The 26,785-nt window shown below is 42.2% G+C and overlaps 2 protein-coding genes across 12 annotated transcripts in view; one reads left to right on the forward strand and one right to left on the reverse strand.

Annotated features, from left to right (window-relative positions):
• Ccnb1ip1 (cyclin B1 interacting protein 1) overlaps positions 1-12,291 on the reverse strand; it is a 30,889-nt gene extending 18,598 nt beyond the window's left edge. For 8 of the 11 annotated variants that reach the window (XM_042701128.1, XM_042701131.1, XM_042701117.1 and 5 more), the window contains exons 1-2: positions 4,008-4,107; positions 440-620 (exon numbers count right to left, since the gene is read on the reverse strand). The gene's annotated coding sequence lies outside the window, so the exon portion shown is untranslated. Of the gene's footprint in view, positions 1-439; positions 621-4,007; positions 4,108-12,160; positions 12,215-12,272 lie in introns of those variants that run through there. The other 3 variants (XM_042701119.1, XM_042701118.1, XM_042701121.1) reach the window with 3 other exon arrangements.
• Positions 12,292-13,151: 860 nt separating this feature from the next.
• On the forward strand, positions 13,152-24,909 carry Parp2 (poly(ADP-ribose) polymerase 2). Its single transcript, XM_042701105.1, has 16 exons — positions 13,152-13,249; positions 13,854-13,976; positions 14,516-14,586; positions 15,735-15,785; positions 17,919-18,015; positions 18,442-18,517; positions 20,241-20,343; positions 20,889-21,051; positions 21,252-21,390; positions 22,780-22,843; positions 22,924-23,058; positions 23,328-23,455; positions 23,598-23,697; positions 24,096-24,194; positions 24,427-24,551; positions 24,644-24,909. Exons 1-16 carry the CDS (start codon positions 13,207-13,209, stop codon positions 24,801-24,803), a joined length of 1,677 nt encoding a protein of 558 aa, XP_042557039.1. The 5' UTR covers positions 13,152-13,206; the 3' UTR covers positions 24,804-24,909.
• Positions 24,910-26,785: the final 1,876 nt, after the last annotated feature.

A 26,785-nucleotide genomic window follows, 5' to 3' on the forward strand; every position in this document is an offset into this window, starting at 1 on the left:
TGCCACTTCCGGCTTTTTTCTTTTTGCTTATGTGGTGCTAAGGAATCGAACCCAGGGCCTCATACATGCAAGGCAAGCACTCTACCACTGAGCCACCTTTCCAGCCCAAAGTCTCAGTTGCTTTTTTTTTTTGGGTCTCGTCCTGGGGCCTGAACTCTGGGCCTGGGCGCTGTCCCTCAGCTCTTCAGCTCAAGGCTAGCACTCTACCACTTGAGCCACAGCGCCACTTCCGGCCTTTTTCTTTTTGCTTATGTGGTGCTGAGGAATTGAACCCAGGGCCTCATGCATGCAAGCCAAGCGCTCTACCACTGAGCCACCTTCCCAGCCCAAGTCTGAGATTCTTATCTCTAATTAACCACCCAAAGCCAAAAGCTTAGTGGGGTTGGTGGGGGAGGGAAAAAAGGACATTGTATAATGCAAAGACCCTAAGGTAGTATACCTTGATCAAAGTACCTGACTATAAAGTTAATTGTTAAACCCTTCCTATTGAGAATGTCCAAATTAAAGCCCATTTGATTTTTAAGGGATCCACAGATGCAGACCCCTTTATAGGGCTATTTCTGGGCTGATACACAGGGTGCAGAACATCCAGGTCTTCCTCAGTAGTTTTCACCTTCAGCCTGAAACAAAAGAAAATAAATGTTAAACTGACCCCTTGGCACAGTTTTCCAAAAGACGTTGCTACCAAAACTCCAAGCTTTATTTTCTACTATTTCAGTTGTTTTGGCTAATAATAGTCATTTTCTATATCTATCTCTTTTTTATTTTTTATTCATTTATTTTATTTTATTTTATTTTGGCCTGAACTCTAGGCCTGAGCTGTCCCTCAGCTCTTCAGCTCAAAGCTAGCGCTCTACCACTTGAGACATAGCATCACTTCCGGCTTTTTTTTCCTACTTATGTGGTACTGAGCTAAGGAACCCAGGGCCTCATGCATGTGAGGCAATCACTCTACCATTGAGCCAATTTCCCAGCCCTACATCTATCTCTTTTTTTCTAGATTTACCTTTTTGTATTGTTTAAATTGTAAAGAAGGATTTCAGTTCAACAAGTCAATTCTCAATCAGTGTCATCCTTTTATTACCTATCTATCTCAATTCCACCCATCCCTTCAAGTTACTAAGTTCTATCTACTGTCTTAAATACAGGAGGAAGACTCCAAGCATGAGATAAAAATGGGTGAAGTCAGAAACTTAGACCAGTGGCATAGTTCATCCCACTATTTAGCTAGTCCTAGTTCCATGGATACTTAAAACAAAAATGATATAGTGCATGTGGACTTTGAGTCAAGACAGAAAGAAAAAAATAACTAGAAGTCAGGATGCATGGGGTAGTAAAAGCTTCCCTATTAACTTGCTATTTTATCTGTTTCATAACACTTTGCCATTTTGTAGATTCATTTGCTTGGCTGGCTTGGAGCTTCAGTCCTCAGATCTCAGCTTCCTGAATAACTAGGATTACAGGTGTATGCCACTAGTACTTAGCTCTAACACACTTGTGCCAATGAAGTGAGGAAATGGGTGTGTCTCCTCTCTTTAGATAGATACTAATGTATTTATAATCCCAGCTATTCAGGATAGTAAGATCAAGAGTTCTACCCTGGGCAACTGAGCAACATCCAGTTTCTAATTACATTTTTTTTTTAATGCCTGGCCCTATCTCTGAGTTTTTTGCTCAAGGCTAATACTCTACCACTTGAGCCACAGCTCTACTTGTGCCTTTTTTTGGTTATTATTTGGAGATTTGTCTCATGGTTGTTCTAGCCTGGGCCTACTTTGAACTGAGATCCTCAGATCTCAGTCTCCTGAGTATCTAGGATTACAGGTGTGAACCACTAGTACCTAGCTTACTTTATTTGCAATTTTTAAAAAAACTGGAGGTGTAGCTTACTTATAGTGAGCTTGTCTGGCATAAAGGAAGACAAAGAGTAAATCACTAGTAACAGAGGAATGAAAGGAGGGAGGGACCGAGGGAGGTGTGGCCCAAGTAGTAGAATATGAACCTCGAGCCAAAACACCATGGTGAATTTTTGAAGTCAGACAGTTGAATGTAAATCCTGACTCTTCATTTGGGTCTATTACTTATATAAAATCAACTAAGTAACCTGGAAATCCAGATGCTCTGCATTAAAAGATCCATTTTCGCTGTGGCGCCAATGGCTCACACCTATAATATAGGTACTGTGGGTAGCTGTAATTTAGGTACTGTGGCTAGGTACTATGGCCACAGTACTGTCCCCATGAGATTCTTATCTCCAATTAACCACTCAAAAACTGGAAATGGAACTGTGGCTCAAGGCTCTAACTTTGAGCAAAAGAGCTCAGAGACAGCACACAGGCCCTGAATTCAAGCCCATGACTGACCAAAAACAAAAAGACACAAGCTTGCTTTCCTGTTCCTGCTATTCCCTACTCAACAAGGAGGAAGCCAGTGTCTTCTACATAGTTACCTTTTTTGTTTGTTTGTTTGTTTTTTGGTCCGGTCGTGGGCCCTGAACTCTGGGCCTGGGCACTGTCCCTTAGCTCTTCAGCTCAAGGCTAGCACTTTACCATTTGAGCTACAGCGCCACTTCTGGCTTTTTTCTTTTTGCTTATGTGGTGCTGAGGAATCAAACCCAGGGCCTCAGGCATGCAAGGCAAGCGCTCTACCACTGAGCCACCTTCCCAGCCCCCATAGTTACCTTTTGACAACAAAATCTTGCTTCTGTTGGGAAGAATTACTTTTTTTCCACAGTTGGCTAAATTGAAAAATGAGGTTGACAAGCCTTGGAGTGTGTAATCCTTTTAAGACCTAGGGAGCTTTGGGGAAATTCCCAAATGTTTTTTGTTTTATACTGCATTCTTCTATCCCAAAATCAAAATAAAGGAAATTTTCCTAACTTAATACTCTCAAAAATCCTTCTAGCCACTATTAGTAAACATGGAAAGCATACCCCTCCAGCCCTTAGAATGCAATGGGCACCAGGTTCTGAGTCACTCTTTCCCAATGTTAAATGTGCTTAAAACAAGATAAACTGGGGCTGGGAAGGTATCTCAGTGGTAGAGCTCTTGCCTTGCATGCTGAGGCCCTGGGTTCGATTCCTCAGCACCACATAAGCAAAAAGAAAAAAGCCGGAAGTGGCGCTGTGGCTCAAGTGGTACAGCACTAGCCTTGAGCTGAAGAGCTGAGGGACAGCGCCCAGGCCCAGAGTTCAGGCCCCATGACTGGACCAAAAAAAAAAACAAGATAAACTGTTGGGTGCTGGTGGCTCACACCTGTAATCTTACCTACTCAGGAGGCTGAGATCTGAGGATCATGGTTCAAAGCCAGCCCAGGCAGGGAAGTCTGAGACTCTTTTTTTTTTTTTTGGTCAGTCATGGGGCTTGAACTCTGGACTTGGGCACTGTCCTTGTACTCTTCAGCTCAAGGCGAGCGCTCTACCGCTTGAGCCACAGCACCACTTCTGGTTTTCTAGAGGTTTATTGGAGATAAGAGTCTCATGAACTTTCCTGCCCAGGCTGGCTTTGACCACGATCCTCAGATCTCAGCCTCCTAAGTAGCTAGGATTACAGGCGTGAGCCACCAGCGCCAGCCTCTATGAGACTCTCATCTCCAATTAGTCACCAGAAAACCAGAAGTGGTGCTGTGGCTCAAGTTCTAGAGCACTAGCCTTGAGCTAAAGAGCTGAGGGACAGCACCTAGGCCCAGAGTTCAAGCCCCACAACTGACAAAAAACGAAAACAGAAACAAAATAAGCAAGATAAACTACTTGAAATCTTATACAACTAAAAATAATTTTTAAGAAATAAAATAATAAAAGGGCTGGGAATGTGTCTTACAATTGCTTGCCTAGCATGCATGAAACCTGGATTTGATTCCTCAGCACCACATAAACAGAAAAAGCCAGAAGTACTGTAGCTTTTGTGGTAGAGTGCTAGTCTTAAGCCAAAGAAGCTCAGGGACAGTGCTCAGGCCCTGAGTTCAAGCCCCACGACTGGCAATAATAAAAACAATAATAAGACCATTACCTTGTCAAGCCAAAGTGGACAGACATGAAGAGCACCAGCATGGTTTTGGTAGGAATTCTATACTTCTAATCAGGATATTCAAGGTATAGACTGTCTTATAATCATTACTCTGTGCACAAAACACAAACAACAATAAACGCTGAAAACTATCTGTAGTTCTTTTAAGAATATAGCAGGGCTGGGAAGGTGGCTCAATGGTAGAGTGCTTGCCTTACATGCATGAAGCTCTGGGTTTGATTCCTCAGCACCACATAAGCAAAAAGAAAAAAGCCGGAAGTGGAGCTGTGGCTCAAGTGGTAGAACACTAGCCTTGAACTGAAGAGCTGAGGGACAGTGCCCAGGCCCAGAGTTCAGGCCCCACGACTGACCAAAAAAAAAAAAAAAAAATTATACACAAGAATATAGCAGGGCTCAGTGGTAGAGTACTTGCCTTGCATGCACGGGGCCCTGGGTTTGATTCCTCAGCAGTACATAAGCAGAAAATGCTAGAAGTGTCGCTGTGGCTCAAGTGGTAGAGCGGTAGCCTTGAGCTGAAGAGTTCCCAGGCCCAGAGTTCAAGCCCAATGACCAAAAAAAAAAAAGTTTAAAAAAACATAAAATAAAGAAAAAAAAGTTTAAAAAGAAAAAAGAATATAGCAAAACCCAACTAAAAAATGCCATGTCTCCCAACTAACCTAAACATTCATTATTCATTTTAAGGAAGATAAAGGACATAAACAACTTAAATATTCACCAATAAAAGCTAAGGGAGCCAGGCATTGGTGGCTCACACCTGTAATCCTAGCTACTCAGGAGGCTGAGATCTGAGGATCAAGGTTCAAAGCCAGCCTGGGCAAGAAAGTCCGTGAGACTCTCATCTTCAATAAACCACTGGAAGTGGCACTATGGCTCAAGTTGTGGAGCACTGGCCTTGAGCTGAAGAGCACAAGGACTATAAGCATTTTTGCCCACCTTTGGACATCAGCTCCACCCAGACCTGAGCTCCTCCCTGCCCTGGAGTTCTTACCACATAGTTGGCCCCTCTCTCTCCACCCAGATCCACCTGAACTCCCATCTACCTCACTTTCTACCCCCCAGACCCTGCTGCTACCTATAGTGGAGGCTGCCATGCACTCTCCCTCCAGGGGAAATATGGCTCCTCTAATAAACTTTGTAATAATCTTTCTCCTGTGCCTGCCTGCCTCCTCATGGTCCCCTGGCATGGATGTGATGAATCCTTTCATTGATCTTTGCAGGGACAGCACCCAAGCCCAGAGTTGAAGGCCCACGACCGACCAAAAACAAAAAACAAACAAACAAAAAAAAAAAAGCTAAGGGACTAGGTACTTGTGGCTCAGGCCTGTAATCCTAGCTACTTAGGAGGCTGAGACCTGAGGATCATGACTCAAAGCCAGCCTGAACTCATGTCCAATTAACCACCATAAAAAGACAGATGTAGAGTTATGGCTCAAATGATAGATTGCTAGTTGAGCAAAAATTCAGGGACATTACCGAGGCCCTGAGTTCAAACTCGAAGAGTAGCACACACAGACACAGACACACACACACACACACACACACACAAAGTTAAGGATATAAATTAATAGGAGCTAGCCTGAATGATGGGAGATGCAAAAGGAAACTAAAATAGGGGATAAGATCACAAAATCTGAGAAAAGGTATTATTATTAAGCTTTCCAATTTACAGGTGACATACCCAAAAGGTGATCAGGATTAAGTCTCAAAGTCCTAGCAGAGGATCACAATAGGTCAATAGCTAAGTGTATGGTCTGCACCTCCCTCCCTCTTGGCTGTTTCCACTCAGTATCTGTTACCTAGGTAACTGCCAGACCTGGAAGCAGTCACCTTCCCCTCTGGCTAGGTCACATCCTGAGCCACCTCTGGTCACAAGCCTCCCATCTGACCTTAAGAGGGTCCCAGACCCTAAGGTCACAATCAGATCCAGTGTGGCCACACCTTTTCCCCACCTGGCCACACCTCTTCCTGTCCCTGGCCTAGAAAAGTCCTAGCCCAGAGGTGAGTCGCCTCCCCACCCCTCCTTTTCAGCCATGCTTCTCCACTATGCACAAGAGGGGCAGCAGTTCGGTAAATAAACTTTTTCTCCTACCTGAATGGCATGTGGTTTTCTCTTCATCGGCTACCTAATGAAACCTTACACTATGTACATATGATCATGTAAAATGATGCTAACTGAAATGATCTCTAAGATATGGAAAACAAGAGGGTTTTTTAGTTTTGTTTTTCTTAATGTACTGTATGAAATTGTTTCCTTTTTCTTCCTTTTGCTTATTCCCTGTTGTCACGTTGGTTTATCCTGTTTGATTTTGATACCCTGTGTCTTGTATATACATTTATCTGATTTGGGGAAGAGAGGTGTAAGAAATGAGAGGTGAGTGACAAATACAGGCTCAAGGCTTTATTAGGGAACAGACCTGCAAAGCTGCTCCAAGCAGAAATGGAGGCAGCAGCCATGGACAGGTGTAAGTTGAATTTAAACAATTTTAGGAGGGCTGGGAAGTTGGCTCAGTGGTAGAGCGCTTGCCTTGCATGCCTGAGACCCTGGGTTCGATTCCTCATCACTACATAAGCAAAAAGAAAAAAGCCGGAAGTGGTGCTGTGGCTCAAGTGGTAGAGCGCTAGTTTTGAGCTGAAGAGCTGAGGGACAGCGCTCAGGCCCAGAGTTCAGGCCCCACGACTGGACCCAAAAAAAAAAAAAAAAAAATTTTAGAGGGTAGTCACATGTAGGTAGACTATGGGAATTTGGGGGTAGGGTCAGTTCTGAGAAGAAGTGTTATAAAGGAATTGGGAGGAGTCATATTCCAATGAAGTAGGCCCTGAGAGGAGACTCGAGTTGGTACAGCTTCTTTCCAGGTTTTGCCTTTGTTTTAGGGATTTTAGACTCCATTTTTGACTGACCTTTAAGGGTGGTGACTAAAAACCTTTAAACAAGGTTAACCAGACCTTGGCTCCAACCAGCCCAGTTGAATGCCTCTGGTCCCCCTCCTCTTATCAACCTAACCCACCCTTGATTGTTCAGTTAAAGATGACCAATAAAGTGGTTAGGTTGTAATGTCTCAAACTGGTGACACCTGGTGCTGACGGTAAACTGGTAAACTCGACCTTTTGCACATGACTACTGTAAACTCCTTTGCACGTGCTTACTGCAAACTCCGCCTTACCCTCGGAATTTGTGCACCATTAAAACCAAAAGTAACGGGCTGATTTAAACAGCCATTAAGAGACAAAATGTAACCTCACTGGCCACCTGCCTGTGGTCTGGTATGACTGTGCAATCTTGTGTGTTACAATCCCATTGGTCACCTGCGCGTGACCAGGCTCAACCTTGTAAATTTTGCCTTTAAAAAACAAAGAATGGGGGCCGCTCCGGGTTGCAGTATCAGCTCCTGAGCCTGTGCTGAGGCCTTGACATGTCAGTGTAGGAACCTTCTCAATAAAGTTGCTTCTTTGTTAACAACTTTGTTGTGGTGGACTGTCACTCTAGACAACTGGGTGGGCTTGCCTGCCTGAGTAGGGGTCTTCCCACTACACCAAAAAGCATTGTATCAAGACTGTTGCAACTGGGGTAGGAATTTGTATGTCACACTGGAATAACAGTATCAGGAAATAGTAACATATTTTTTGTGAACAGGTGGACACAAGGTGGGGATTTAATCATTGGCAAGCTATCTCTGAGACCTTAGAGGAAGGACAATAACAAAATGGTCAAAGGACAAAAGGTGAACTAATACAACTAATACTCACAAGACATTATGTTGAAATGAACTTTACAACTTGGGAGGGGGGAGGAAAAGCAGGAGAAAAATGAGGGAAGGGGTAACAATGTTCAACAAGAAATGTTCTCATTTTTATTTATGTAACTATAACCCCTCTGTACACCAAAGTTAAATTAGAAAAAAAAAAGATGAGCATTCCACCCACTTAGGTTTCATTCCAGCCTAAGGTGGGTCAACAATTTCAAAACAAATATTCAGCCCACTCACCACAAGGATGTGTAAAACTGGGTCCTAGAAGTCAAATGTAATTCATATACTCTCCTCACCCTTGGAGCACTAAGTCTGCCCCAAGACCTAGTCCTATCCTGGGACTCAATACTATTATTTCCAGCAGTTGCTTTGCAAACATCTTGAAATTTAGTAATGGATTGTGAATAAGTCTATGACATAGTATAACCTGATGCCACTTCAGACCACTTCTGAACCTGCTTTGTGATTAGTGACGCCTCTAACTATGCACACATTCTTACATACTGTTCCCAATCCTCCCCAGTTAACCAGAGGCCAATGCTTATAATCTGAAAATGGCTGAAGATATATTTAAGTGCTATCTTCTCACATAATCTTATTTCTCTGCAATATTTTTTCCTAACAAATAAACCTTATCACTTCTACTACATTCTTATCTTGCCTGAATTCTCATGGGACACATGGATGAGATAACATATTGGCATGCACACATACATTAGAATACTTACTATGGGACCACTATAAAGAATGTGGATATTTTTATTTACTCAAGGAACTGTAGGAAATATAAGGCACATGTTTATTAAGTATTCACAGAAGGGAAGTGCCCAGTGCATATTGTTCTCATAAAAATAAACTATGAACTCAACATTTACTGAGGAAGGGAAATGGATGGCTTAGGGGCAGGAACAACTTCACTGTATACTTTAATGGTAATTGTTATTACCTACTCAAACCTAAAATTAACAATAAGCTTGACAATTGTAAGAATTATGAAAGGTCTACAAATGCCTATTCATTTAAATAGTTTAATATATTTTTCTCACATTTTCTGCATATAGCACACATTAACATACATTTTAGCCAAATTGATACATAAAACAGGAAAGTCTGGGAAAAAAATATATCCCAATATTTATTGCAAATACATATTGTTTCTTATACAAGAGACTTTTATTTGACCATTGCAAGCTGAGTCCAGACTGCCTTAAGAAGTCTCCCGAGGTCACCCAAGCAGTAAGCTGTGGTGCTAAAATCTAAATATAGTACTAAGGTACCTGATCTTCCTCAGTGTGTCTGAAGCTTTTTGGTACTGTAAAGCCGAATTCGGAAATCCTTACCCAAAAGACCATCAGAGACCCGTCGCCAATGTAAAAGCAAAGGAGTCTTTATTGCAAGCTTGAGCTTGTTCCCTGCCGCATACAAGGCAGCAGCCCATGACACTGAAAGAGCCCAGGGTTACAGCACTTTTTATACACTATTTTAGGGAAGGCAGGGGCTTTGCATACATCATAACTTCTTGTAACAAATGACTACAAACCACGGGAAAATCATAAAACAACTCTATAGTATGATTGGCGCACTACAAAGCGGGAAAGGACCAGAAACAAGTTGTTGGTTAGATCAAGGGGGCTGACGTACTTAAAACTGGTAGGCTTGCACCACAGGGGAGTCTCAAGAGGATAGGTGCTAAACTGCAGGGTGTCTGGTTTAGATAATGGTCACCAGACCCTAGGAGGGACTGTTCTGGAATTTCAGATATCATAATTCCAGGCATTGGGGCTGAAGTGGGTCAAGGGTTAAGTTGTAGAACTGAGATGAGGGTCTTAAGTGAAATGGAGTTGCTTAGGTTCCTCAGTACAGTCCTGTGCAGCAACATTAAAATTAGGAGCTTCCTGGCACTCACTGAAACCTGTCATCTATTTGCTGCCTAAATACTTTAGCAGTCACTGAGCAGATGATGTCTACACAGTGTCCTCACAAGTTACCAGAAACCAACTAAGGATCTAAATAAGCCCTACAGATATTTAACCTGGTAATTAAAATGAGGCTGAATTTATCATCCCATAGTCTCCCCTTATCAGGGACATAAAACAGTATTTTCCTACAGGTAAAATGAAGCCGGGCATTTTCTAACAACACAACATTCTGAATGTAAAGCATAATCTATACTATCTGTGCCATCAGATCTTAGAGAAAACAGGCAGACTCAGTACTACAGACACCCCTGTGGAAACAAGCCTGGTGTAAGATCTGAATAGGGACACCCCTCTCCCTCTTGGCTAAGTTTCTGCCCAGTATCTGTTGCCTAGGTAACTGCCAGACCTGGAAGCAGTCACCTTCCCCTCCAGCTAGGTCACATCCCTAGCCACCTCTGGTCACATGCCTCCCATCTGACCTTAAGAGGGTCCCAGATCCTGAGGTCACATCCAGATCCAGTGCAACCACACCTTTCCCCCACCTGGCCACAACTCTTACTGTCCCTGGCCTACATAAGTCCTGGCCCAGAGGGGGGGTCTCCCCCCACCCCCTTTCCTTTTCAGCCGTGCTTCTCCACTATGCACGGGAGGGGCAGCAGTTCCGTAAATAAACTTCTCCTACCTAAATGGCGTGTGGTTTTCTCTTCATCGGCTACCTAATGAAACCAACCTATTTAATATACCTTACACCAGACAGCCCATTTTATCATCCAACAGAGATGAGGTTTAATGAAGCTCCCCTTAAAGTATAGGAACTCATCACTGAGGGTTCTTGACTTCAATCACAGAATAAGAATTTCTAGACAAGTCGCTATGGTAAGAAAACTTGGCAGAGCTAAATTAAGTAAACAAGCAAGAAAACAAGACAAAAAAGCAAACAGAAGGGCAGGGGCACACTCCAGCAGAGTGTGGGTGCTCTCATAGGGATGTTATACCGAAATTCGGGGACCCCCAGAAGACCACCAGAGACCACGATCAATGTAAGCAACAAAGAGCCGGTTTATTGCAAGCTTGAGCTTGGTCCTCCGCGCACATGGTAACCGGTGACGCTAGGAGGCCCTGAGCATAGAATCAGTGCAGTTTTTATAGTATTGAACAAACAACTTTAAGGAACTTTTACATAAGAAATTACATGATTGGTTAACATTTACATTTAAAGCAAGCTAAACTGGGCAAATAATGACTGGTCGATCTTTACAGAAAAAATGTCCTTGGTCCATAGCTTGACCAAAAAAGGTTTCGAGTCACACCTAGACCAACAGAATGCATGGCATGTCTCGCTCCGGGCTCTGAAGAATGGGTTGGTTAGAAACTCTTAGTCCTAGGTGGGTGGGGGGCAACACCACTTAAGAAAACGCCACCCATGGCTTTCTGCCATAAATTCCTACCATTGGGGCTAAAATGGATCACGAGTCAAGTCGCAGAACTGAGATGGAGTGTTAAACAAAAATGGAGTTGCTTAGGTTTCTTCAAACATTATAATTCTTCCCTAGGGCCTTACTGCCTCGGCCTCCAGGAGGGGCGTTGCAGCTGTGGGGATAATTCTGAGGACTTTGCCCCCTTGGTCAGGGCTGTAAACCCTTTGAAGTCTTTTACTAAGCAACTCTAGGCTCCCAGGCTGACATTCCACTACTGAGTAACTAAAACCAGTCAGTTAAAATCATACAAAAACCATACAACCATCTAGCACAAAGCAATTCATACAGAAGCAAAAATGGGTGTTAGGTGCTGTCATATATATATAATTTTTTTTTACGTTCTTCAGGGACACAAAGACACAGACAAAAACGACACCCAGAGAGAGACACAGCTCCTAACAAAGACACAGACAGACAAAAAGACACCCAGAGAGACACACAGCTCCAAAGGCTGTTTGGTATTTACAGGGTAAAGGCAGGGGGTCTGACTTTTAAGTTATGCAAAGCTAGGTGCTTTGTCTTTGCTTTAACCACACCTGGTGTTAGTCTCTGAGTTTCCAGGTAAGAAAGCATTCTGCCTTAGAAGATATCCTTTTTTTTTTTTTTTTCTTAAAAGATATCCTTAACCTTGAAACAAGGAGACACCCTACTACCTTCATTTTGGGGCATCTTGTCAGGCAGTTTTAAATTCTTGGGTGAGAAATGCATCCCTTAGGAAAGAATGCATTCAGTTGCCTCTCTTTGAAGCAAAGATAGCATTTCTAAGTTTTTAGATAACGTATTTCTGAATTGCCTAGCCCAGGCCTGTTTCCATAAGTTATCCTGCTTCAATGTTACTGTGTTCTCCCTGAAGTCACACAGCAGAAATTAATCACCTTCCAACTAACAGCCAGAACAGCAGTGCTCACTCAGAATAAAGGCCTGCTGCCGGGTACATAGCTCAAATGAAAGACAAATTCCAAAGTACCAGAGATCAGAATTAGGTTACTCACCAGCCCACCAAAATCAAGAAGAGGAGGAAAGACAGGAAGTTGCCTTAGTAAGTGGCCTCAGAACCGGATTGGCTAATTAGTTCAAAGAGGATTTCTCCCCGCCCTCTCTTACCTTAATAGGGACTTCCTCCTCCAGCCCAATCTCTGTGAATCTTTGATGCTTCCAGCACTGTTTTTACATGAACCTTTTGTGTGTGTGTGTGTGTGTGTGTGTGTGTGTGTGTGTGTGTGTGCGCGCGCGCGCTCGTACTGGGGCTTGAACTCATTGCCTAGGACCTTAATGTTTTCCTCTCAGTGCTAGTGCCCTGCATTTTGCTGATTATTTTGGAAATGGAGTCTAGGTTAAAGTCCAGTTAGGCCCCATGAGACATTAAGCACCGTTCAAACAAGTGGCGCTGTGGCTAAAGTGGTAGAGCCCTGGCCTTAAGCTGAAGAGCGACAAGTGACAGAAAAGAAACACCACCAAGAAAAGAGGACGGGGGAGAGTAGTCTGAATTGGGTTATGAGGCCCCATGGCTGGTACCTCACCTCAGCCATTGAACTCAAGACGGCTGGCCGTGAGTCTGTTCCAAGCTCCAGCTAGGGAGGCATCCACCGGGCCCCCCCGCGGACGGGGATGGGTCCCCGGCATCTCCTGCCCGGTCTGCCCTCGCTTGGAGACCCGCTCTCTGGGAACTCACCTCCCCGAAAGTCAGGGAGAGACCTGTTAGGTCTGCTTTATGGCCCTAGTCTCAGACCTTCCCAAGGGACACGGGACGGAGTGACGTCGTGCACTCAGCTTGTAGCCCCACTGATGAGCTTCCCACCGCCCTACAAGAGAAAATCTGCTGATGCAGACTTTATAAGACTCCCGCGCAGAAAGAAACTTTATAGTCATGGTGATTTCCCACAAGCCACTGCGTCATGCAAATAAAGCGGGGTTGAAGGCTTCCAAGTATGTACCTTAAGGTTTTCCTCTAGGCCGCGTACGCTCTGCGTATTCAGCCACGTGACCCTGAGCCAGTGGTTGTTGGGAGCACGGTTGTGGCCTTCTGCGTTTGGATTCCATGGCGGCCAGGCGGAGCGGGAGCAGCGGCCTCAGGAAGCAAGGTTTGGAATGGATTATTGGGGGTGCGGAATGGCACAGGTTCCTGAAATCGTAAAAGGAATGGTGCTCCTTGCTCTCTCCCTCCCCTTCAGCTTCCTGTGGCTTGTATTTGGCTCCTAGATGAATTTTAAACTTTTAAAGTTGTTTTTCATACTAGTGCCAGCACTGTTGCTAATCCAACTAAAAAAATAAGAGAACGTCACAAGTAAAATGCGATTCTTAGACTCATTGGATTTATAGTCCTCTCTGTATTGTGGGTAGGTTCACTTTGTATATAAGATGTGCAAAGAACAAATTAGATACTATTGTTGACCTCTGTTTTGTTTGGAGTAACTGTAGTACTCACACCAGATAACCCACAAAGCACTCCACTAACCCTTATTTCCTACGGAAGTATTGGGGCTGGTGAGCCGTAGGCTTAAGCCAAGAGAAGAGACTCATGCCTCAATCTATGCATTTTGCTTTTATTTGCCTAGAACAGCAATTTAATAAGGATTGCAGAAATAGTTAAGAGTAACGGTATTGCAGCTACTGTTGGTTTTTTTTTTTTTTGTAAACGTACAAAACCATCTTAAAGCATTCCTTTAAATTTTCGTTCCAATATAGGAAGAACAGCAACAAAAGATTCTCCTCCGGCCAAGAAAACTCGAACATGCCAGAGGAAAGGAATGAAAAAGGGGCTTGTGGATGGAGAAAAGAATGATGAGGACAGGACAAAAGACAAGCAAGGTAAGCAGGCCAGAGGGGACATGGCCAGCAAAGGATCTATGAAGGGGATGGGATACCTTGTTTTTTCAATTCATTTCTTCCTCCCATAATGATATAGTTGAGTTTTCTATCATTTGTTCATATCACAGTACTTGCTGAGTCTTCTTTTTTATTTATTTATTTATTTTTGTCCGTCACGGGGTTTGAACCCTGGACCTGGGCACTGTCCCTGAGCTCTTCAATTCAAGGCTAGTGCTCTACCACTTGAGCCACAGTGCCACTTCCGGTTTTCTGGTGGTTAATTGGAGGTAAGAGTCTCACAGACTTTCCTGCCCACGCTGGCTTTGAACCACAGTCCTTAGATCTCAGCCTCCTGAGTAGCTAAGTGTGAGCCACTGGCGCCCTGGATGAGTCTTCATTTTTATAATATATATATTTGAGATGCAATGAGACTGAAGCAGATGACAAGGACTACTTAAGAAGACATGACATAACAGCTTTCTAGGCACTTTTCTAGATATTTTTAATTCCTGTATGAGCAATTGGAGTTCTTTCCTCAGAAACTGTGAAGGCCTTGCTGTTAAAAGGCAAAGCTCCTGTGGATCCAGAGTGTGTAGCCAAGGTGGGAAAGGTAAGAGGCTCTGGAATTGATTCTCAGTCCTTTGGTTTTCCAAGTATTCTTTTAGTAGGATTTCTGTCTAGGATGTTGCTAGTGTTCATTTTAGGAATGCTCTCTAAAAATTTTGCTAGTGATTAATTTGCTAAGATTAGAAATCAGTAAGTGTGTCAACATGGTTTCTTTTGGGGTTGCCATCAGCCTTTACACCTCTTTTTTCTTTTGTCGGTTGTGGAGCCTGAACTCTGGGTCTGGGTGCTGACCCTCAGCTCTTCCGCTCAAGGCGAGCGCTCTACCACTTAAGCCATAGCGCCACTTCTGGTTTTCTGGTGGTTAATTGGAGATAAGAGTCTCACAGACTTTCCTGCCCAGTCTGGCATTGAACCTCGATCCTCAGATCTCAGCTTCCTGAGTAGCTAGGATTATAGGCAGGAACCACCCCACCGGCGCCTGGCTCCCTGAGATACTTTTGCTAAGGCTAGCACTCTACCACTTGAGCCACAGTGCCACTTCTGCCTTTTTCTGTTTATGTAGTATTGAAGAATCAAACCCATGACTTCATGCATGCTAGGCAAGCACACTACCACTAAGCCACATTCCCAGCCCCACATCTTTTATCAACTAGAAAAGTATGTCATTACTAAGGGAAGGAGAGCTATCTTATTTTGATGAGTTGCTGATGAGTGGGGAAAGGATTTAAAGAATAAAGAAGAAGGGCTGGCAATGTGACTTAGTGGTGGAGTGCTTGCCTTGCATGCATGAAGTCCTGGGTTCAATTTCTCAGTACCACATAAACAGAAAAATATGGAAGTGGGGCTGTGGCTTAAGTGGCAGAGTGCTAGCCTTGAGCAAAAGAAGCTCAGGGACAATGCCCATGCTCTGAGTTAAGCCTCAGGACTAGCAAAAAAAAAAAGAAGAAAGAAGAAAAGCAAGTTTCTTTTATGTTTCTGTAATTCAATAGAGAGAGGACTATAAATCCAATGAGTCTAAGAATTAGAAAAAGGCTTTTCATTATAGTAATTGACAAGCTGTGTGTAATACATACATTTCTATTTCTTTCTCTGTTGAAGATGCTGGAGAGTAGACTGAGTTTATATATTGAGAGTATATATTTAGATATTGAGAGTAGACTGAGTTTACATAAATGTCATATTTCTTTCTAGGCTCATGTGTATTGTGAAGGAAATGACGTTTTTGATGTCATGCTTAATCAAGTAAGTGGGAAAATTCTTCTTGGTGACTGCTAATAGCCAGTGCCCAAATCTTTTAATTCTGTTTGTTTTTTGTTGTTTTTTTTTTTTTGCCGATTGTGGGCCTGAACTCTGGGCCTGGGCACTGTACTTCAGCTCTTCAGCTCAAGGTTAGCTTTCTACCACTTGAGCTACAGCCACTTTCCAGCTTTTTCTGTTTATGTGGTGCTGAAGCATTGAACCCAGGGCCTCATGCATGCAAGACAAGCACTCTACAACTGAGCCACCTTCCCAGCCCAATTCTGTAGTCTGTTATATTAGCTTGTAGTGAAACTTAATCACAACACATTGTACCTTTATGAGAAGCAGATCTTTTTGCAGACTTTGTCTTTTGTTGAACCTTTCAACATTCTTTTCACATCCATTTCAATATTTTCTTTTTTTTTTTTTTTTTTTTTTTTTGTCGGTTGTGGGGCTTGAACTCTGGGCCTGGGCGCTGTCCCTCAGCTCTTCAGCTCAAGGCGAGCGCTCTACCACTTGAGCTACAGCGCCACTTCCAGTTTTCTGGTGATTTATTGGAGATAGGAGTCTCACGGTCTCCTGCCGGGGCTGGCTTTGAACCGCGATCCTCAGATCTCAGCCTCCTGAGTAGCTAGGATTACAGGCGTGAGCCACCAGCGCCCGGCCATTTCAATATTTTCAATATGTTCTTGGTCTTTTTTTTCTTTTGCTGGCTTTGAGGGACTTTATTTGATAAGGAAAATAGCTTTTCTTTTTGTTTTGTTTTGTCAGTTGTAGGCTTGAACTCAGGGCCTGGGCACTGAGCTCTTGTGCTTAAGGCTAGCTAGTGTTCTAATTGAGCCATAGCACCACTTCCAGTTTTCTGGTGGTTAATTGGAGATAAGAGTCTCATGGACTTTCCTGCCCAAGCTGGCTTGGAACCACAATCCTCAAATCTCAGCCTCCTAAGTAGCTAGGATTACAGGCTTGAGCCACCAGACCTGGCTCATAAGGCCCCTTTTTGTTCTAACATCCAATGACTATAATGTCAACAGGCAAGAGATGGTGGTAGAAAGCAGCTGTACCTTCTTCCAGCACTAACTGGCAGCTGTGCCTAATCATGAGTGACACTCCCCACTTTAAATTATTTTCTTTTCTTTTTTCTTTCTTTCTTTTTTTTTTTTTCTGCCAGTTGTGGGGACTGAACTCTGGGCCTGGGCGCTGTCCCTCAGCTCTTCAGCTCAAGGCTATAGCATTCTACCACTTGAGCCACAGCACCACTTCCGGCTTTTTCTGTTTATGTGGTACTCAGGAATGGAACCCAGGGCCTCATGCATGCAAGGCAAGCACTCTACCACTGAGCCACTTTCCCAGCCATGATTTTCTTGCATATAACTCAATACTCCTCATTTTCTCTTTGAATATCTCCACATTTGATTAGGTTAGTTAGGGATAGGACAGATGTGGCAGTTGTTTCCATTAATCCTTCTTTCCCTGCTAAGATTTGCCCTGCTGAAGCTCTTTATCCAGTTTCTGAAGCTGACAACTGAAGCTCTAAAAGTAGAACAATCACAGAATAAGAAGTTATATTTAAATAAACACAACACTTGCAGACCTATAGAACATAAAAATTGTTTTCATTTGGAAAGCAATAACTGGGATAGAGTAGGAGCTAGAAAACAGTATAATCTGCAAAGTATCTATAGAGAACGCTAAAGCAGGAAGAACTAATCAGTGTAGGATATTGAGGTAATATATGAGGTTTTAGGAAGGCTTTCAGGCTTCCACTTAATTCCTAGGATTCCAGGGTTTATTTTATTTTGTCAGGTGCAGGTAGGTCTTGCCTGTAATTCTAGCTACTCAGGAGACAGCTCTGAGGAGCACAGTTCAAAGCCAGCCTAGGCAGGAAAGTTCACCAGACTCTTATCTCCAGTTAACCAGTAAAAAGCTAGAAGTAGAGATGTGGCTCCAGTGGTAGAGCACTAGCATTGAAAAAATTCAAGTTCAAACCCCAGGCCCATCACAAAATAAATAAGTAAACTCTGTTCTTCATAGTCTTAATCTGACAGGAATCTTTTTTTTTTCTCTCATCATACCAAGAGTCATTGGTTTGTGTGATTCACAATTACTGAATTATTATTTTCTCACTTATCATAGACCAATCTCCAATTCAACAACAACAAGTACTACCTTATTCAGCTGTTAGAAGATGATGCCCAGAGGAACTTCAGTGTCTGGATGAGATGGGGCCGAGGTAATGACTAATATGGAGGATTTTATGAGTTGTCATTCAGAATGCCAGAAGCAGTGTAGTGTGTGGGTAGGTTTAAGTTGGGAAAATAGAAGTTCTGAGAGGAGCTTAGGACTTAAGATAGCCTTCTCTAAGTTTGGGAATGATAGGCATCCTCACTAGGAAATTTCCAATGGAAAGACTAAGAACAGCCCCATTAAGTCTGAGAACCCTTCTGCAATGGACTACTGGTACTGCTCATAGGTTAAGGCAGTTAGCAGGTAGTATGTATCAATAAGATTGGTTCTCTAAGCCCTTTGACCTTTCTCTTCTTTTCCTGCCAATTAGTCCAATGTAAGCAGAGACACCTTGGCAATCTGCCCCATTATTGTTAAAGAACTTCTTTTGGGACACAATTCTGCAAACCATCTTACAGCATTTCCTTTGCAGTTGGGAAAGTGGGGCAGCACAGCTTGGTGGCTTGCTCAGGTGACCTCACCAGGGCCAAGGAAATCTTTCAGAAGAAGTGAGTGTTAAAAATAAATACTAACCTGTCTTCTTGAATCTGCATTGTTAATTTTTTTTTACATATATGACAAAAGTTTGTCAATTCTATTCCACCTGTGGTTAGAACATTAGTTGCTTTTGTTTATTAAATCTACCTACAGGGCTGGGAATGTAAGTGCTTACCTAGCATGCATGAAGCTCTGAGTTTGATTCCTCAGTACCACATACACAGAAAAAGCTGGGAATGGCACTGTGGTTCAAAGTGATAGAGCACTAACCTTGAGCAAAAGAAGCTCAGGGACAGTGCCCAGGTTCCAAGTTCAAGCCCCAGCACTGGCAAATAAAAAAAAAAAAAATCAACCTACAACCTTGAGATTTACTGAAACAAGAAGAATGTGTTTAAAAAGCAACAAACAGGGCTGGGAATGTGGCTTAGTGGTAGAGTGCTTGCCTAGCATGCATGAAGCACTGGGTTCAATTCCTCAGTACCACATAAACAGAAAAGGCCAGAAGTGGTGCTGTGGCTCAAGTGGTAGAATGCTATCCTTGAGTGAAAGAAGCTCGAGAACACTGCCCACGCCCTGAATTCAAGCCCCAGGACAGGCAAAAAAAAAAAAAATCTAGAAAATTTGGGGAAAGAATATCCAGTTATATTTACTGTAGCTTGGCACTGGCTCATGCCTTTAATCGTAGCTACTCAGAAGGCTGGGGTCTGAGGAGCATGGTTCAATGCCAATCCAGTTTGAAAGAAAGTCCATGAGACTCTTACCTCCAATTAACTACCAAAAAAATCCAGAACTGGGGCTACAGTTCAAATGGTAGAACACTAGCTTGAAGAAAAAAAAAATTCAGGGCCATAGTATCTAACCCCTGAGTCCAAGCCCCAGGAAAAGCATCTTCCCCCCCCCCCCTCAAAAAAAAAAAATTACAGTGAAATCTCTGGGAAGGGCTGGGAATATGGCTTAGTGGTATGCTTGCCTAGCACACATGAAGCCATGGTTCGATTCCTCAGTACCACATAAGCAGAAGAAGCCACAAGTGATGCTGTGGCTCTCAAGTGGAAGAGTGATAACTTCGAGCAAAAGAAGCTCAAGGACAGTGCCTAGGCCCTGAGTTCAAGCCCCAGGACTGGCAAAAACAAAAGCAATAATTAAAAATAAATAAGTCTCTGGGAATATATTATATTCAGAAAAGTATTAGACACATAGTTTTTATTTTCAGTCTCAATGGCTTTTGTGTGTTGGAATTTGGGAAGCCTACAGATCCCTTTCTCTTTTTCTTTTTTTTTTTTTTTTTTTGGTCATGGGGCTTGAACTTGGCCTGCACACTGTCCCTGAGCTCTTTTGCTCTCTGTACCAATTTAAGCCATAGCTCCACTTCCAGTTTTCTGGAAGATTAGAGATAAGAGTCTCACGTCCTTTTCTGCCCGGGCTCATTTTGAACCACAATCCTCAGATCTCAGCCTCCTGAGTAGGTAGTTATGAGTAGGTAGGTGTGAGCCACCAGCACCAAGCTCCTGTTTGTTTGTTTTTAACTAATTGCTTTATTTCACAGTTTTCCCATCCACATATTATCCTAATTTAGAATTAATATTTGTGGAAAACAGATGTGTGAATGACCTGTGTAAGGGGAAATATTTTGGAGGCTTTATAAGGAAATAATTGTTAGTCCATTCCTGATAGCAGACCTTCATTCGTAAAGGTTTTGTTTTGTTTTGTTTTCCACCGTCTGGGACTTTACAGATTCTTTGACAAAACAAAAAACAATTGGGAAGATCGTGAGAAGTTTGAGAAGGTACCTGGAAAATATGACATGCTACAAATGGATTATGCCACCAATACACAGGTAAACTCTTGACCGAACCCATGGGGGTAAGTCCAACAGGATAGCTTACATCAGTCTAAGATCAGAACAAGCCAGAATGTCTTGAGATATTGTTGTTTCTCACCTCCGAGATAACTTCTTACTGTTTATTACCAATTAAGAGCTAGGATGATAGAGCCAGCATGTTGAGACCCTATGTTTGATCCCCACATTGAAATTAAAAATTAATTTTGTCAGGCTGTGGTTCACTAAGATGGCAAAATCAAACATGTGAAAATGGAGACAATTTAATATTACTAAGATCAGAAACGTTGAGGTATAATAGCTATATTTACATATTTAATGTTATTAGGAGGGCCTTTTGGACTTTGCTCTGAATGTTTGACTGGGAGAGGCAACTCTAGCATTCTTATGATTAGTCACATTGGCTGCTCTAACTAGACTACTAGTGAGAAATGACCTGTGTTCAAGCAGACTTTGACTGACACCATTCTGTAAAAACACTCCTTGCAGGATCTCAAAATCGATCCTTTCTGTTTTTATGGATTTTATTTGTTTTGCTATAGGAAGAAGATGAAACAAAACAATACCAGTCTCTTAGTGATGCCTTGAAGCCACCATCCAAGCTAGACCTTCGCGTGCAGGAGCTGATAAAGCTAATCTGTAACATCCAAGCCATGGAAGAGATGATGATTGAAATGAAGTATGACACGAAGAAAGCCCCACTTGGTAAGATTTCAAATTGTATGCTACATCCCTGCTTCATATTTCACAATTTATTTAGTGGGATATGTTGTTGCTACTATGATTTAAAGCTTGCTGAAAGTACTGAATAAAGAAATCAGATTTGAAGGTGAAGGTTAGAGGAGGTGATGAAGGTAATATTTTGAAAGACTAGTTTGGGGTTTGATCTCTGCCTGGGCCTCCAGGGAAGCTGACCATGGCACAAATCAAGGCAGGTTACCAGTCTCTTAAGAAGATTGAGGATTGTATTCGGGCTGGCCAAGATAAACGAGCACTCCTGGAAGCATGCAATGAATTCTACACCAGGATCCCACATGACTTTGGGTAAGGCTTGTGCAGCTGCTTGTTTGTTGTTGTTCCTGCCTATATTTCATACAACAATCAATAACTGTAATCCTTTTCATCTTTATAACTAAAGAAATTATCATCTGAAATATGGAGTCAAAATTATTTGTTGATAAGCCTCTCTATTCAGTTTAGGAATAGAGAATACAATAGAAATAGAGAGGAAAGAAGGGAGGAGGGAGGGAGGGACAGTGCAGTCTATGTGAGCACCCAGCCTGAGGAAAATGTATTCTCTGACCAGTGGAAGTTACTAACTCCAGAGACTATCAGAACACTACATAAAACACCTATAAGCCTACCTATCAACCCTTTCCTTTTTCTTTAAGGTGACTTTAACCACACAATCATTTCTGTGAACCCAGATGATTTTATTAGATATATAATATGCATGTTCTTTTTGATTTTTTTTTTTTAATGGTACTAGGGATCAAACTAGAACCTTGCCTTGTTAGCCAATTTTTCTTCCACTAAGCTATATCACCAGTCTTAGTCTTTTTTTTTTTTTTTTTTTTTTTTGTGCTGGTCCTGGGGCTTGAACTCAGGACCTGGGCACTGTCCCAGAGTTATTTTGCTCAAGGCTAGAGCTCTACTGCTTGAGCTGCAGCTCGCTCCACTTCTGGCCTTTTAAAAAAAAATTTTTATTCATCTGTTACAGGGCTTGAACTCAGAGTATGGGCGCTGCCCCTAAGCTCTCTTTGTGTTCAAGGCTAGCACTCTACCACTTGAGCCATAGCACCACTGTCAGTTTTTGAGTGGTTAATTGGAAATACAAGTCTCACAGGGACTTCTGCTCTGGCTGGCTTTGAACCATGATCCGCAAATCACAACCTCCTAAGTAGCTAGGATTACAGGTGTAAGCTACTGGCGCCCAGCTACTTCTGGCTTTTTTAGGTGGTTAAAGTATAAGAATCTCAGGGGCTTTCCTGCCTGGCCTGGCTTTGAACTGCAGTCTGCTGACCTCAATTTTCTGAGTAGCTAGAATTACAGATGTGAGCCACTGACACCTGGCTTGGTTGCTTTTTACTATGGTTGTCACTCTATTTCTATTCCTTCTACTGATTCATAGAACCCTATGATTTAACTGTGTGAGTAGTCACCTCTGTTTCTAAACTGTGCCCACTCTATGTGTTAGATGGCAATATAACAAAAGATTTTTTAAAAATCCAACTATATTTCCAAATGTGAAAGTCTGTGTAGCTTGTTTTAGTATGCTCAGAATATATCTGGAAATTAAAGTTTTTATAGATTGCATTCTTTCAATTGGAAAACTCTAGTTTCTTGTATCTATTTTGTAAAAGACTTATTTTTAGTTATGTGGCTTTCGCCAACAAATCAGACAGTTAATTTTGGTTATATCTCTGTCCTTAGACTCCACACTCCTCCATTAATCAATACAGAGAAAGAACTGTCAGACAAAGTACAACTGCTAGAGGTGAGCTATGTATGGTTTGGAGAGTAATGAGCCACTTGTCCTGTGTTCCCTTACACTGGTTATATATTTCATCTTCTCAGGCTTTGGGAGACATTGAAATTGCCATTAAGCTAGTGAAGACAGAACTCAAAAGCCCAGAACACCCCCTGGACCAGCATTACAGAAACTTACACTGTGCTTTGCACCCTCTAGACCATGAAAGTTATGAGTTCAAAGTAAGAAAAATGGTCATCTATTTTCATACCCTTATGCCCCATAAGACCCATTCTCCCCATCCCACTGTTCTCTGAGGATTTCTGGTTTAAAACAGAAATCTGGCTAGGGCAGAATTTCTATTTACTAGGAAATTGGGAAAGAGTTTTTCCAAATTGATGTTTGAGACTATTTGGGAACATAAGTTGCTGTGAAGTTAACACAGAAGCCTTCAGTTTTTCCGTTCAGCCAAGTTCTTGTTTATCTACACTGGGCATTTTCTTTCCCACAGGTGATTTCCCAGTACCTACAGTCTACCCATGCTCCTACACACAAAGACTATACCATGACTTTACTGGATATTTTTGAAGTGGAGAAAGAGGGTGAAAAGGAAGCCTTCAGAGAGGACCTTCCTAACAGGTCTCAGAATCTAGTTTGGATTTAGATGTTCTTGCTTAAAGTGCAGTTAAGGACTAAAATGATGACAGAAATAGCTGTTAGCTTTCTAATGTTTACAACTTATATTTTCAGGACAGTATGTACAATTATGGCTTTTTCTTAGGATGTTGCTATGGCATGGTTCCAGGCTGAGTAACTGGGTGGGAATCTTAAGCCACGGGCTTCGAATTGCCCCACCTGAGGCTCCCATCACAGGTTACATGGTGAGTAGAAATTGAACTAGGAAAAGGATAAAATCATGGCCTCAGTCCTTTTTTCTCTCAGTAGATTAGGACTAGATGTTATTCCTCCCCAAGAACTGAGCCAGCTCACCATCATCTCTTACTGTGTACTTCAAATTCTATCTGTCCATTTCTCCAAAAGTTTTACAGATGTTCCTACATCTCTGGAACAGAATTGTTAATGGCAGTGGTGAAGGGTCTGAATTATGTTTCAGAGAATGGAAAACCAGGAACATGTTAAGGGTCTATATACTGTCTATATTCACCTCTGTATGACAGAATTATAACTGTGACAACAGAAATAGAAAATCAGGGTCAGTGATACAAGCATTTTTTTTATAATGGGCTATGTGGCTAACCCTGGTCTTTGAATATTTTAGTTTGGGAAAGGAATTTATTTTGCTGACATGTCTTCTAAGAGTGCCAATTACTGCTTTGCCTCTCGCCTGAAGAACACAGGACTGCTTCTTTTATCAGAGGTGAGGCAAGAATACATTTATGATCTCTATTATGAATTCCTATTTTTTTCCAGTGAGAAAAGTTTGATCTCAGAACTAAGACATTTACCTGGAATGTCTTAGGGGAGAGCCAGTTACATTAGATTCCTGTGCTAGAGGAAGAGGAGAACTATAAATGGGCATGTTCTGGTTGGGTTTAGAGCCACCTAGTTTTCCACAAGATGTGGGCATTCAAAGATCATTCTCTTTGCAGGTAGCTCTAGGTCAGTGTAATGAGCTACTGAAGGCTAATCCTGAGGCAGAAGGATTACTTCAGGGCAAACACAGCACCAAGGGACTTGGCAAAATGGCTCCTAGTCCTGCCCACTTCATCATCATGTAAGTTTTCAGAGCCAACAAGCTAGATGACTACTTTCTCTACTCAAACATCTGAACTAGAGGCTAATGTTAACACATCTTATATTTGGCAGGAATGGGAGCACAGTGCCCTTAGGACCAGCAAGTTTCACAGGAATTCAGAATCCAGAGGGTTATACCCTCAACTACAATGAGTTTATAGTCTATAACCCCAACCAGGTCCGTATGCGATACCTTCTAAAGGTTAAGTTTAATTTCCTACAGTTGTGGTGAGTGTTGATATGAAACCAGAAAAGATACAATCTTCAACCAAGAAAACAAGCAGTGTCTTACTTTTAAACTTTTTGATATTTTGTATAATAAAAATAGTATAAATCTACCACTGGCTTCCAATGATTTTATTCTTTCTTAGATCAGTATTCTTCATGTCCAAGACAGAAAGTATGCATTGCTGTGTGTATTCCACAGCTGGCTGCAGATTATCAGGATCCTATTCCTACAGGATTGCATTGAGGATGCTAAAGGGCACTAATCCTTTTCCCTGAGGAATTCAAGCAAGTTTGTTGAGTAGAAGCCCCAAAGAATTGTTCATGTTTCTCCCAATCCAAAGCTTAATTGCTTTCTTCCTAGTTACCAGCTACAAAACATGTCTTAAGTTTTAGAAAGCATTTCACATCTGTATTTTCTGAAAATAATGAAAAAACTTCATCTATCATTAAAACATAAATTATCAAGACCTTTTTTAGAAATAATAAGATGATACTTGTAACACTGAAAACAACTGGAATTCTGGATGCCCTCTGCATCCAGAATTCCAGAACATAACTGTACTGATTACTCAATTGTTTGAGATCAGGAAGACTGCAGTTTGAGACCTACTGGACAAAAAAATAAAAATAAAATTAGGGAGACCCTATCTAAATCAAGCTGGATGAGATAGTCACACCTATAATTCTGTCATACAGGAGTGCATAGGTAAGAAAATCATAGTCCAGGGCCTGGGAAGTTGGCCCAATGGTAGAGTGCTTCCCTCACATGCATGAGGCTCTAGGTTCAGTTCCTCAGCATTATGTAAGCAGAAAAAAGCCAGAAGTGGTGCTGTGGCTCAAGTAGTAGGGCACTAGCCTTGAGCTGAAGAACTGAGGAACAGACAGCGCCCAGGCCCAGAGTTCAGTCCCCACAACGGACCAAAAAACAAGAAAAAAAATCATGGTCCAAGTCTAGCCCCTGGGGGAGAAAAACCCTACCCAAAAAATAAAAACAAAAAAGAGCCAGGAATGTGGCTCAAAGGATAGACAGCGGCATAGCAAGTGTGAAGCCTTGAGTTCTAATATTGGCACCACCAAAAATGAACAAGAAAAAAAGCATACTCAAGCTTAAGTCAAGCTAGCCTTTGTTAAATACCATGTGTCAGTTTTACACCTCAATTTATTTCATCCTTAGAAGAAACTCATGAAGCTGGGTGCTGGTGGCTCACATCTAATCCTAGCTACTCAGGAAGCTGATTTTGAGGATCACCATTCAAAGCCAGCTTGAACAGACAAATATCCGAGACTCAATTCTTAGCTCCAATTTAAAAAGCCAGAAATGAAGGCATGTATAGTGCCATTTGCAAGCTGAGTGAGAACAGGCCTGGAGTTCTAGCCCCAGAACTGGTACACACACTCTAACTATATATCTATATATAGCAATGTGTGTGAATATATATATATATATTAAATGAATATATATGAATAAGGAAATGAAGTAAAAGTAAGATATAAGCCTCAGTTTTCATTATTGAATCTGTCAAACTATAAGATTATTTCTCAAATTTCTGTAGTTTCTAAATGCTTGCTCCTAACTTCTATCTCATTGTATTTATTTATTGACTAACACTAGTCCATGAACTAAATTTTAAGTATCTCCGCTCTAGATTTCAGAAACATCTTTATGAATGTTAAAATAGACATATGAGGGGCTGGGAAGGTGGCTCAGTGTTTGCCTTGCATGCCTGAGGCCCTGGGTTCGATTCCTCAGCACCACATAAGAAAAAAGCCGGAAGTGGCACTGTGGCTCAAGTGGTAGAGTTGAGGGACAGCGCCCAGGCCCAGAGTTCAGTGTTCAGGCCCCACAACCAGACCCCCCCCCCCAAAAAAAAAAGACATATGAAGCTGGATATGGTGGTTCATGCTAATAACCCCAGCAATCAGGAGGCAGGAGCAGGGGGATCAAAAAAGTTCAAAGCTGGCCTGGAGTGACTCACCTATAATTCT

This window comes from Dipodomys spectabilis, unplaced genomic scaffold (genome assembly GCF_019054845.1).
Source record: "Dipodomys spectabilis isolate Male_0828 unplaced genomic scaffold, ASM1905484v1 ptg000286l, whole genome shotgun sequence".
Classification (NCBI taxonomy): Eukaryota; Metazoa; Chordata; class Mammalia; order Rodentia; family Heteromyidae; genus Dipodomys; species Dipodomys spectabilis.

What these genes read in the sequence shown, in the direction of transcription:
- Parp2 (XM_042701105.1), top strand. Translation starts at nt 13,207, where the DNA reads ATGGCGGCCAGGCGGAGCGGGAGCAGCGGCCTCAGGAAGCAAG. An exon ending in CACGAAGAAAGCCCCACTTG is followed by an intron (nt 21,052 to 21,251) that starts GTAAGATTTCAA and finishes CTGGGCCTCCAG; the next exon opens with GGAAGCTGACCATGGCACAA. An exon ending in AGGATCCCACATGACTTTGG is followed by an intron (nt 21,391 to 22,779) that starts GTAAGGCTTGTG and finishes CTCTGTCCTTAG; the next exon opens with ACTCCACACTCCTCCATTAA.